General features: G+C 46.3%; 1 protein-coding gene across 1 annotated transcript in view; it reads left to right on the forward strand.

Moving 5' to 3' along the window:
* The window catches only part of Notch2 (notch receptor 2), a 142,163-nt gene that overhangs the window by 106,362 nt on the left and 23,098 nt on the right, over positions 1-12,703 (forward strand). The window contains exons 15-22 of the mRNA XM_031374957.1: positions 966-1,079; positions 2,725-2,844; positions 3,174-3,326; positions 6,622-6,850; positions 7,654-7,855; positions 9,479-9,632; positions 9,878-10,062; positions 11,458-11,590. Of these exons, the coding sequence (XP_031230817.1) occupies positions 966-1,079; positions 2,725-2,844; positions 3,174-3,326; positions 6,622-6,850; positions 7,654-7,855; positions 9,479-9,632; positions 9,878-10,062; positions 11,458-11,590 (1,290 nt within the window). The remainder of the gene's footprint in view (positions 1-965; positions 1,080-2,724; positions 2,845-3,173; positions 3,327-6,621; positions 6,851-7,653; positions 7,856-9,478; positions 9,633-9,877; positions 10,063-11,457; positions 11,591-12,703) is intronic.

The raw sequence follows: 12,703 nt of genomic DNA on the forward strand, positions 1-12,703 counted from the left end.
AAAAAAAAAAAAAAAAAGAAAGAAAGAAATGTTCTGTAGGCTTGCCCACAGCCAAATCTTATAGGCCATTTCTTTATTGAGGTTCTGTCTGTCAGATGGCTTTAGTGTATATGACAGTAACATAACTGTCCAGCACAGATACCACGTATTTCAGAGAAAGGATACCCAGATGACACCAGACAGAAAGTCTCTATGGCAGACACTAATGTTCTGATATATTATATTTGCCAAGAAGCTTGTAGATTCAAAAGCGCTTTTCTTTTCTTTTTTTTTTTTAAATCTCACTGTAACTTATCAGTGATCACATGGAAAATGAGAATATAACATCAAAACCTGTTTGTAAACTGAACAGTGAGCACCTTTGAGCCCCGGCCTCTGTCTCCCAGCTCCCTTTTGCTCACAGTGCTCTGGCTTTGTCTTCTTTAAGGGCCACATCAGAGGTGCAAAGATGGACGGATTCTGGTCCTGCCTTAGACCCACTCTTTGTTCTCTTTCTTTTTCATCTTTTAGTGGGAATAAATCTCCTGCCTTGAAACAGGAGAACTATTTTTAAGGCTTTAGGACATAGTTCACTGATAGCAGAGACTACATGGGTGGAAGAGTGGGCACCTCAGGGGTTTTCTTCATGAGTTTGCACATTTTCTGACCAGAAACTTCCCACTAAAGGGCCCATGTTTGGGTAGAGCAGCAAGCTTTTCAGCATGGTGAGTGCCCAGTTCATTATGCAGAACCAGTTCTAGAAAGAGGAGTGTGAGGCCTGAATCAGGCCCTCCCTTCACAGTTTTGTCCAACCATTGACTGTGTATCAGAGAGCCCGAATTAAAACGAATGAGCAGGTTCTCCCATGACCCAAAGAAATGAGTGTCATTTCCTTGACCCAGTCACCAGCCGAGCTGGTCAGTAACTGAGGTGATAAAAGGCTGACAGCTTCAATGCATACCTGTTTCCCCCCTCTCGTCCTCCAGGCTACAACTGCCAGGTGAATATAGACGAGTGTGCCTCAAACCCCTGTCTGAACCAAGGAACCTGCTTTGATGACATTAGCGGCTACACTTGCCACTGCGTGTTACCTTACACAGGTGGGTACTGCAGCTGCAGGCGTGGCTGGAGGGTGTGTGTGCCCTGTGCCAGGACTCAGCGATGCTGCTCTGAGGACTCAGTTTGGTGTTGCTCAAGGCTACCTCTTCAGCTTTGAGGAAACATGGTGGCATGTTCCTTCTTTATGCTTTTTAGTGTTTGGGTTTTTGTTTGTTTGTGTTCTGGTGCTGGGGATTGATCCCAGGGCCTTTTGTCTTCTTTGTATCGTTTTGTTTTCATTGTTGCTGCTTTTATTTTTTACTTATTCTTCTCTCATATATTGTGTCCAAACTGTCATTTCCCCTCCCTCCTCTTCTGTTAAGTTGTTTGGTGGATTTCAGGGACGCAGCTCTCCTGAGTCACCATCCATGTTGGGGTGACCTTTTAGATGACGTCGCCTTTGAGGGGCCTATGCTGTTGTGAGTCATCCTTAGGGGCTCTACAACTAACTTACACCCCAAGCCCTGTCTTTTAAAGTTATCTATGTCTAGGCCAGGTGCCTACTTGGCCGAGTGGCATCCATCCCTTTGACATTATAACACTGTATTGTGGAGAAAATTCATGGTAATGTGTTTTTCTTTCTGAATACAAAGTTTTAGGATGACTGTTAAAGTTGACTTTGTTGTAACGTGACTTTATAAACAACTCAATATCCTGTAAAATCCTTCAGTGAGTAAAGGCACGTGCCGCCAGTCCTAAGAATTGAAGCATTGAGTCTACAGTTCACCTTCTGAGAGCTACTGTGATCTTAAAACATACCTTGATCCTCTTTTTAGTGAAATCATTTTTACTATTAATTTTTCTCTAAGTGTGAGTTCAGCATTCTAAGGCAGGAACCATTCATTGGCAGGCAGATGTCAGGATCCCATGATAGCAGTTGAGATCCCCTGGCAAGGGAGATGCAGGTGTACAATGTATAGAGCTGGCCCCAGTGGTAGCAGTGGAGGAAGCAGCCAGCAGAGAGGCTAGGGTTCACCAGGTGCTAGACAGGACTTAGAGTGCGCTTCCCTCTTAGTCCACAGAAATCCTCCCTGAGGACATGCTAGGGAAGGCTCAGAGAGATAAATGAGCTGCCCAAGGTCACCGGGTTAGCTGCATTGGGCCAATATTGGAAGGGGCAGGTATCTCGCAGATCCTAGAGCAGAGTTTCTCAACCTGTGGGCCATGTGCATATCAGGTCACCTGCACATCAGATATTTACATTACAACTCTTTTTTTTTTTTTTTTTTTTTTTTTTTTTTTTTTTTTTTTTTTTTTTTTTTTTTTTTTTTTTTTTTTTTTTTTTTTCGAGACAGAGTTTCTCTGTATAGCCCTGGCTGTCCTGGAACTCACTCTGGAGACCAGGCTGGCCTCGAACTCAGAAATCCGCCTGCCTCTGCCTCCCAAGTGCTGGGATTAAAGGCGTGCGCCACCACCGCCCGGCTTACATTACAACTCTTAACAGTAGCAAAATTGCAATTATGAAGTAGCAATGGAAATAATTTTGTGGTTGGGGTCACCACAGCATGAGGAACTGTACCAAAGGGTCACGGCACACCACTGAGCTGCTGCTGTAGCCTGGGGTTCTGAGCAGTCGGGGTTTGCAGACTCCGGATGCCCCCTTTTCCTTGGTTGATTCTGTATCACAGGCTGTCATTTGCTTTCCAGGCAAGAATTGTCAAACAGTGTTGGCTCCCTGTTCCCCAAACCCATGTGAGAATGCTGCTGTTTGTAAAGAGGCGCCCAATTTTGAGAGCTTCACCTGCTTGTGTGCTCCTGGCTGGCAAGGTAATAATGCAGGATGCATTCTGCACTTCAAAGCAATCGGGCCATTCAGAGGTGACATGGGAGGCCGTAGGCTGCTCAAGCCTGTAGCTGAGACCCTCCAACCCAAGCGTTTCAGGCGATGGGTAGTAGTTGGGAGGCTTTCTCAGGGATGTAAAGGCCTTTCTGGACCTCCTGCATTTGGACCAATCAGGTGGCCTCCTGCATCAGAACACCCTAAGCTCATTGTGCAGTGCATTGAAGCTTACACCTACCAGTGCTTACACACCCTGCCTTGATTTCTGTGGGCATTTTCTTCCAAAGACTGTCTATTCATTACCCTCTCTTCATAGGTCAGCGATGTACAATTGACATCGATGAGTGTGTCTCCAAGCCATGTATGAACCATGGCATCTGCCATAATACTCAGGGCAGCTACATGTGTGAGTGTCCTCCTGGCTTCAGTGGTATGGACTGTGAGGAGGACATCAATGATTGCCTTGCCAGTGAGTACACCTGCTCCCGGGTCCCCAGGGAGAGAAAACTCAGTCACAGGGAGAGCCATGCTCCTTTCACTGAAGTTGATGTCCCATACTCCAGTATTTTTAAATCTTCTTCTGAAGCTACTGTTTTTAGAAATCAAAGAAGTAGACTCTGTTTTGAGCACCTCTCTACAGCATTTTAAACGCTGACAGACTACAGATACAAACAGTGCTGGGGTAGCTTGGTGAGAACATAGATTTTTGAAGGGCAGTAAACATACAAAAGCTACAAGTGTTTTAATACTTGGTGGACTTCATCCAATTTGGCAAAATGATAGAGAAAACCATCAACCACGGTGAACATTCCTTTAAAAGTCCCTCTGTAGCTTCACCTTCTGTTCCACTTCCTTGTCCCGTGCCACCACAGACCTCCCTCTGCCACTATAGATAAATTAATACTTTATATAGATGCAGCTATATAGGCCTGCTCTTGTCAGTAATATTTCAGGCCAGTTCGTGTCAATATCACCACTAGTGTCTTCTGTCTAATTGCCGAGTGGTCTCCACCCTGGCTGTGCACATTGAGCATGCTCAGCCTGCAGTGCTGAGCATTCAATGCTCACACATTCTAGGTCTTTTGGTTTTGGAATATTCACATCTTAGGGATGTGACCCAAGTGGAAGCATGGGGTTCGTTCATGATTTCGTATGGATCGTGCGTGAGTAGGCCGAAGGTAACTTGAGGCAATTCTTTCGGTGCATCTGAATGCTGACTTTGCTATGAATTTTGGTTGTTCTCGTGATATGATGTTGACCCTCAAGGGGTTTCAGACTTTGGAGAGCTTTGCATTTTAGATTTTCGGATTATTTTTACCTGTGCTATTTATTGCTACTTGTTTGCTTTTCCAGTTTTTAGGTATTATAGATAAAAATGTTATGATAGGAGTTTACCTTCTCTTCTTTCTTCTTAAAGATGTTGTGCATAATGGGTGTATACTCCTTCCAAACAGCCAGATATGAACTCTTTATTATCATTATCATCATTGTCATCATTATCATTACCATTATTATTGCCAAGTTTTAAATCTTTTTTAAAAATTAACTCTTTGATTATTTTAGTTTAGTTTGGATTGAGCTTTGGTGAAATGTGTTTCAGAAATACCATCTGTCTTAGTTAAGTTTCCAGTGCTCTGATAAACACTGTGACCAAAAGCAACGTGGAGAGAGAAGGGTTTATTTCATCACACTACTGTAGTCATCACTGTGAAGTCAGGGCAGGAGCCTGGAGGCAGGAACTGAAGTAGAGGCCATGGAGGAGTGCTGCTTACTGGCTTGCTCCCCATGGCTTGTTGAGTCTTCCCTTCTTCCCTTCCTCTTTCCCTCCTTCCTTATTGTTTTCTTTTTTTGTTTCTCTTAATGGAAATCCTTATCCCATGTTATTTTTTTTATCATTTTATTGATTGATTGTGAGTTTCACATCATGCACCCCAATCCCACTCCTCTCTTCATCCCTTCATATTCACCCCATTACCCTTGCAACCTTCTTCCAAAAATAAAACACACACACACACACACACACACACACACACACACACACACACACACACAAATGAAAAACTAAAGCATAGAAAATATCTCCTCGTGAAAACTGAAGTGTGTCACAGTGTGTCCCACAGTACACCCCTCTGTCCACACATCTTTACTTGTGCGTGTTCATTACAGTGAATCATTGGTCTGGTTGAGGCCTCCAGTTCCTTAAGATAGGATCCTCAGCTGGACTCCTCCTGGTTAACCTGTTGTTGTGCAGTGTCATGGAGATCCTACAGGTTTGGTTCAGTAGAACTGACCCTTTTCTTGTGTGTCCCTGCCATTCACAGATGATATAGATTTTGTGGTGGGCCAACTCAGAGCCCTGGATCTGGGCCTGGGTGGTAGCTGAGCTGGTCAGCCTATAGGCTCTCCCTTAGTCACACCACCAAGGCTAGTTAGCTCTTCAGCTCTACTTTGGCTGGGCCACCAGTCCATCTGCAGGAGGCGGGGTCCCCTCTCCTGCTCAGCACTCAGCACTCAGTGCTTCCTAGGCAAGGTGCAGGGTGTGTTCCCCCAGATGCTACAGCCACTCGGGGGGCAGGGCCAGCTCTCTACTACGGCAGGTAGCTGGGGGTTAGGGGGCAGCGCATCACACTCACACCCACAACCTCCGAGCTGGCTCACCTGCACTACCACCATCAGGGTCAGCTCTGCTGTTCAGCCTGCTTTCTCATAGACTCTGAGAACCACAGGTCCTCCCGCCTTAATCATTAATAAAGAAAACGCCAGCACAGACTTGCCTACAGGAAAATCTGATGGCATTTTCTCAGATGACTGTGGTTTTGTGTTGAGTCGACCAAACAAAACGACAAGAGAAACCTGCATGGCACATTACCTAACTGACTTATTTTCAAATTTCCCTCTTGGATCTGGTTGTGATCATTTCCCCCTTCTCTTTTGGAGAAGAGTTTGTTTGGGTAGAATTCAGTTTCTCACTCTCATGGCTCAGCCTGCCCTGGGAGTCCCTGTGCAGCCCATGCTGGCCTCAGACTTATGGCAGTCTTCCTGCCTCACCATTTAAATGAACCACCAAGCTTGACTCCTTTCTTCTTGAACATGTTTTGGGTTGTGTTAAATGACTCTGATAGAGCAGAGTCCACTTGACCTTTCAATTCATTGCTTAAATTTTCATTTCATATTTGTGATGGTTTCTACCATTGTCACTTCACACCCTGCATGCCAGCAGCATGTCATGGTTTTCTTGCTTTAGTCCCTTTGTCATTAGATTGTGCAAAGCCCTGCTATGATTATAACTCAGAACCTGTTGATATTACTTGTACTGAAGTGATTTTTTTTTTAAAAAAGAATAAAGTGAGAGAGAAATACAGGGAGGCGATTGATGTACACAGTGTTCTTGGAACAGACTGAACGTCTAGCCTGCCCCCTCAGCCTCCACAAACATGTTTTGAAAATACTTGTCAGTAGTCCCAATATTTTATGTGTTAAACCACATAATTGATTTACATATATGTAGAGGATCAATGCAATTTTTATGACTATTAATGTTATAAAATAGTCTTAATATAGATTAGATTGATCTTGATTTTCAAACAGATAAAAAAAACTCAGGCAAATGTTAACTGAATTCATTTTTCATGATAGGGTTCATGTCAGGATAAATATAACGGGGTCAAATGTGGGAGCCCGAATATGCTTCTTAAGGGTGTGGCTTGGTCATCCGCCCTCACAGTGCTGCTGTCCTGAGTCCCACTTCTTTTGTCCTGTCTCAGACCCCTGCCAGAACGGAGGCTCCTGTGTGGACAAAGTGAATACCTTCTCCTGCCAGTGCCTTCCCGGCTTCATAGGGGATAAGTGCCAGACAGACATGAATGAGTGTCTGAGTGAGCCCTGTAAGAATGGGGGGACCTGCTCTGACTATGTCAACAGTTACACCTGCACGTGTCCCGCGGGCTTCCACGGAGTCCACTGTGAAAACAACATCAACGAGTGCACTGAGAGGTGAGCAGGGTGGACCTGGGCACCAGCAGCTCACAAGAAGTGGGGGGTGGGGGGAGGATGTAACATCAAAGCAGCTCACAAGGGAGGGGAGGAGGGGAGGCAGCAGCCCAGCCCAGCAGCTCACAGGGAAGACAGGAGGGGAGAGATAACATCGCAGCACAATGCCAGGATTGTAGGGCAAAGATGAGCTCCACTTGAGACCCTTCCCACAGTCCTCTCTCATTGCTCAGTGTTTGAAAGACATGTAATTGGAAGGCCAAAGGTCAGAGGTTGAAAGGCTTTAGTGGGATAGACCATCACTTATTTCTCTCTATGGAGCAGAAGAGCCGTCAATTCTGTTCTGTTCTCCTGTCTCTTTGTTCCAGATGTAAGATTTCTCTTTCTTTGTAGATCTGTTACCACTGTCTAAGTAGATTTTAGAAGGTTTGTTTGATTTCTTTTTATTATTTTAGCAATGTGGTTATTCTCTTTCATAAAGAAATCTAGAGTGAAAAGCTATTTAGGACTTTTCATGTAAGGCTGATTGATTTAATGATGAATTATGTTATGGAAAACAACTCTCTCCAGGATTCTAGGCAGATCTGCCATTTAAATGCTCCTAAGGTGGATATTGGAAAGGAAGTTGATACGGTAATCTCTGACCCCCAGTCTAGTTTAGAAGACTTTAAAATTTCCTGGGGGTAGGCATTGGAGTCTCAAAGGTGTTTGTCCAGTTACATCCTAGATTTCAGCAGCCAGACTTTACAGTGGCGGCCCAGGGCCTCAGTCCGCATAGCTGATATTGTCTCTCATTTGCTCCTCAGTTCCTGCTTCAATGGCGGCACATGTGTTGATGGAATCAACTCTTTCTCTTGCTTCTGTCCAGTGGGTTTCACTGGTCCCTTCTGCCTCCATGATATCAATGAGTGCAGCTCTAACCCATGCCTGAATGCGGGAACGTGTGTTGATGGCCTGGGTACCTACCGATGCATTTGTCCCTTGGGCTACACCGGGAAAAACTGTCAGGTAATCAGCTTCCCTCCAGCTCACCGCTCACCCCGCTCCTCACAGTAGCAGAAGACTTTGTCTAGTTTCCCAGCAGGGTGAACCATTCGAAAAGAGAGGACTGCGCATCACAGGTGGTCCCTGAGGTGGCTGAGCCACCTTCTTGACAGCTAGAAGGGTCTAGACTGGTGACACCAGCAATGCCATATGGGCTAACAAGCTTCTGGGTGTTTGGAGAGGCTTAACGAGAGGAAACTGTGACTGACAGTGAGCACGTACACACCTTTCACAGTGCGTGTGCAGGAAGAACGGTTGTGAGCTTCTCATTGCTAACCTAAAAACAACAACAACAGCAACCTAATAGGTTTGTTTGGATTTGTAGTTTTAGAGACTTTAGGCTTTGCTGGCTGCTTTTGTTTATGGGCCTCAGACAAGTGTCATGGGGACAGAACTGGTGTAGGACTCTTCTCATGGTGGCCTGAAGCAGAGAGGGACAAGGAGAAGAGGAGAGGGAGGAAAGGGGAGAAGACAAGGGAAGAGACAGGGGACAGAGACAGACAGATGAGACAGGGAAAACCAAGAACGAGATATAGTTTCCCCAGACATGTACCCAGTGAGCCACTTTTCCATCTGGCATTTCCTCTAGTTTTCAGAATTTTTCAAAAATAATTCCATCACTGAGAACCAAACCCTCAATACATGAGCCTCTGAGGTTGTTTCATATTCAAACCCAGGACAGAACAATCAAAATCAAATCAGTAAATACCAGGTATAGTTAACAGGGTAAGGCTTTGCAGTGTTATAACATAGCCATAACCAAACTATGTATCTTTAAAACTCAAATATATAAATATAAATCTGTATATAATCTTAGGATGGAAGGAGTCCTCATGGGAAACTAACCTTCAATTCATGGAGGAGAAACAGCCTCCGCCTGATCCCCAGAAAGGATAGTTTCTAAACTTTGCAAGGTCACATCCAAATGGTCATTTATGCTGCTTTACATCTTCTAAAGAGTAACAGAACTCAGAGCTCATGAATAAGTGACTAATTCCAGAACGCATTTGATGACTTTGGACCCAGAAGCAGCCACCTCCTCATGAAGCAGCTTGGTCCTACCCTCTGCTGACCGTCTCTCAGCCCACAGCCGTCTGTCAGGAAGGCAGATCCCCCCTTTTGCTTTATGTTATTCAGGAGCCTGGTGTTGAAAATAAGGTTTTGGACCATTTAGGCTTTTGAATTGGATCATTTCACCCATCTTCCCCATAGGCAGGGCTGCTCAAGGTGCATGTCGTCCTGTGGGTTTAACATAGGAAGCATGGGTCCAGACAGCAACCCTTGCCAGCCTTGCAAGGAGGCCACATATGCTCACATAGTCATGTCTAATGCTCTGGATAACAGCTTACTGAGCCTCTAGAGTTGTTAGGTTCCTGGGGTAAGGCCTTTTAAAATGACACCGGCCAGACAAACGAGGCTATAAAGTGACAGAGTGCATCTAGGACAGTAACCCCAGTGAAGGCTTCTCTGAAGGCGTCCCTTTCTTTCTAAAACCAGTCCTTTGACATCCCGTGACACAGTGTAACTCAGAGACTTCATTTCTGGTATCTGGATTTTGATGCATGTATACCCTTGCCTCCGCTTCAGACCCTGGTGAACCTCTGCAGCCGGTCTCCATGTAAAAACAAAGGAACTTGTGTTCAGGAAAAGGCCAGGCCACACTGCCTGTGTCCGCCTGGCTGGGACGGTGCATACTGTGATGTGCTCAACGTGTCCTGTAAGGCGGCAGCCTTGCAGAAAGGTGAGCTCCAACCCTAAGCATCAGGCACTGACATACATGCTGGTATCTTAGGGCACACTACTGGGGGGACAAGGGTCTGAATAAAGGCAGGAGGGACATTTAGAGATCCCAAAGAGACAGGTGATTGAAATGAACTAGACACAGACAAAACCCTAGAGCAGCCACCAGCCGGGCTCACTGGCATTTGGGTTGAACCTGCCATGTGTCACGCTCTCTGACGCTTCTCTCTTTACTTGGTGTCCCAGGAGTACCTGTTGAACACTTGTGCCAGCACTCAGGCGTCTGTATCAATGCTGGCAACACCCATCACTGCCAGTGCCCCCTGGGCTACACGGGGAGCTACTGTGAGGAGCAGCTTGATGAGTGTGCATCCAATCCTTGCCAGCACGGTGCCACCTGCAGCGACTTCATTGGAGGATACAGATGTGAGGTAAGGAGATGGCCGAGCTCAGTGGGCTCCGAAGTTAAAAATGCTGGTTACCGAGTTCAGCCATTTGTGTCCTGCAGTGTATAGATGTCTACCCATCCTTAGTCCTTATCGTAGTGTTTGGCAGCCAGTGTTTTTATTTTCAGCCATACTTTCCCATAGCTTTGGTAAGTTGTCTTCATAGAGTCTGGACCAAACTGGCTTACTCTCTATGTTGGTACCCTGCAGGCTCTCCTAGTACAATATAGTCCCTGTGCTTCCTAAAGAGCAACACGGTTCATCAGCCAACTCTCTTAAACAAACAAACAAAAAGTGTGGTCTTCCCTGTTGTGCCGCAGCACCGTGCTCAGTGTGTGTGATGTTTAAGTGTGTGTCTTTCTCCAGTGTCTGGGCTGATAGAAGGTAGAGCCAGATGTTAATCAAACACCAGGGTGGGAACCGGAAGCCCCCCAGACCACCAAGCAACAGCAGACAGCCTCTCTCCTGCTGCCTCCATACCGTAGTTTGTCTCAGAGCAGGCTGTATCTGTTAGTTCAAAAGCCTGCCGCTGCTGAACTCAAACGTCTACACATCTGACTTTTTTTTTTTTTAATAGCCCAAACGAGCAGAATTATAGCCATTTAATATTGCCTGCCTAGTGACACACAGTGAGTGTATCCTTGGTAAGATCAACTCTGGAATCCAAGGAGCCCAAACTCCCTCGGGAGCTTGCTCTCCAAAAGACCGTTGTTGCTGGGTCACTGAATGTCATCACACACAGTGGCATCCCCTTTTTCAGTTTGCTTCTCCCCTTTCTCTGTAGTCTTGTGCTGTGAGGGACTTCCTCTGTAGGCACTGTTGGCATAGTGAATGAAACTTCCCCACAGTTGTCTTATGCCTTGTCAAGTCCTGTTTCTTCTAATTCCTCCATTGCCCTCCCACCCTCCATCAGTGCCCCCCTGCCCTCCATAGCCCCCCCCCCATCCTCCATTACCCACTGCCTTCAGCCTCATTGTTTGCCCCTTCACACAATCGTGCATGGCTGCAGTGACTTTACTACTGCAAGCATGTGCTATCTGAATCTCAGGCTGCTCATCACGTGTGAAGGGATGCAGAGTACACGAATGAGGAAATCCTTACCCGGAAGTTTTGCTTGGGGGGGGGGGTCTTGTGAAAATGACCCTCAGAATGTACAGTCCTCGCTTTCCTTTCAAGTGGCTTTGGGGGGCGTGGGCTGGAAGAGAAATAGGTCACTGTGACCCTGCACAAGGAAGTAGCAGAGAATGCAGTGCTTACAGAGGGACGGATACACAGCTGCTTCGTTGGGTGGAAAGCAGAGTCACGGTAACCTGACCCCTGCTCGGCCCTGTGCTCATCTCCAGCAGCGATCCATTTCTCTGTGTCCTTTTCTCCTGACAGTGTGTTCCAGGGTATCAGGGTGTCAACTGTGAGTATGAAGTGGACGAGTGCCAGAACCAACCCTGCCAGAATGGAGGCACCTGCATCGACCTTGTGAACCATTTCAAGTGCTCCTGCCCACCCGGCACCCGCGGTATGCAGTCTGCTTTACTCTTTCCACCAAGGCCATTCCCTCAGTTGGACATCCGTTCTTAGTGCTGAAGCAACTTTTAAAAACAAGACAATTTAAAGAAGACTAGCTTCATTGCAGCCACTTACCTCTTCATCTGCTCTCACTCTTATCTCCTGCCCCTTTGCTTCAGGTTTGATTGTTTCTTAGCTTGTGTTCAGGAAACAGAATGTAGAATGGACATACCCCCTCGCTAAAGGGGTTTTTTGCTGCTTCAAGTGAAGTCAACCGACAGCTTTTTAAAGGAAGTGAATCCACATAGGCCGGCTTTTTCATTGTTTAAGCTAGCCAAGTCTTGTGTTCATAGAGTGAGGAAATCTAGGAGATGTGTTTGGCTGCTGTCCCAGGAGGCTGCAGATGGGAGTCTGTGCTCCTGCACCTGCACCCCCGGACTGTGGACTGTAGACCTATCAGTGTGCTAGGAATTACCGCTTGCTCCAGACTGCCTCCTGGAGAGAGCATTGCTTGTTAGGGACATCTGGTGCTGGAGGTTCTGCGTAGCCTGTGAGCAACACGGCAAAGAAAGCAGTCGTACGTTTAGACAGCAATCAAACAGAAGAGACCCTCAGAGGCAGCTTTGTTTTCACTTAGACTTTTGTGCCAGTACATTCAAATAACTTTTGTTTCCTAGAGATTAAATTTGGCTAAATTAAGGCAGAAGAATACTCCACTAATAGGTATGTCGTGCAGAATGAGTCTTAGGGAAGGGAGAGCTGAGGACCAGCCTACAACTAACTGTTTTAAAATTCATTACACAGAAAGGAGGGTTGCTTCCTAGTCTAGAAATAGAAAATTCCATGGTACAAAGTTCCAGATGCTTACTTGCGTATTCCTTTGTATTTACCAATCCATCCACCCACCCATCCACCCATCCACCCATCCATCCACCCATCCATCCATCATCCATCCATCCATCCATCCATCCATCCATCCATCCATCCATCCGTCTATCCGTCCATCCGTCCATCCGTCCGTCTGTCCGTCCGTCCATCCATCCACCCACCCACCCACCTGCCCGTCCGTCCGTCCATCCATCCATCCATCCATCCATCCATCCATCCATCCATCCATCCACCC

This window comes from Mastomys coucha, unplaced genomic scaffold (genome assembly GCF_008632895.1).
Source record: "Mastomys coucha isolate ucsf_1 unplaced genomic scaffold, UCSF_Mcou_1 pScaffold16, whole genome shotgun sequence".
NCBI lineage: Eukaryota > Metazoa > Chordata > Mammalia > Rodentia > Muridae > Mastomys > Mastomys coucha.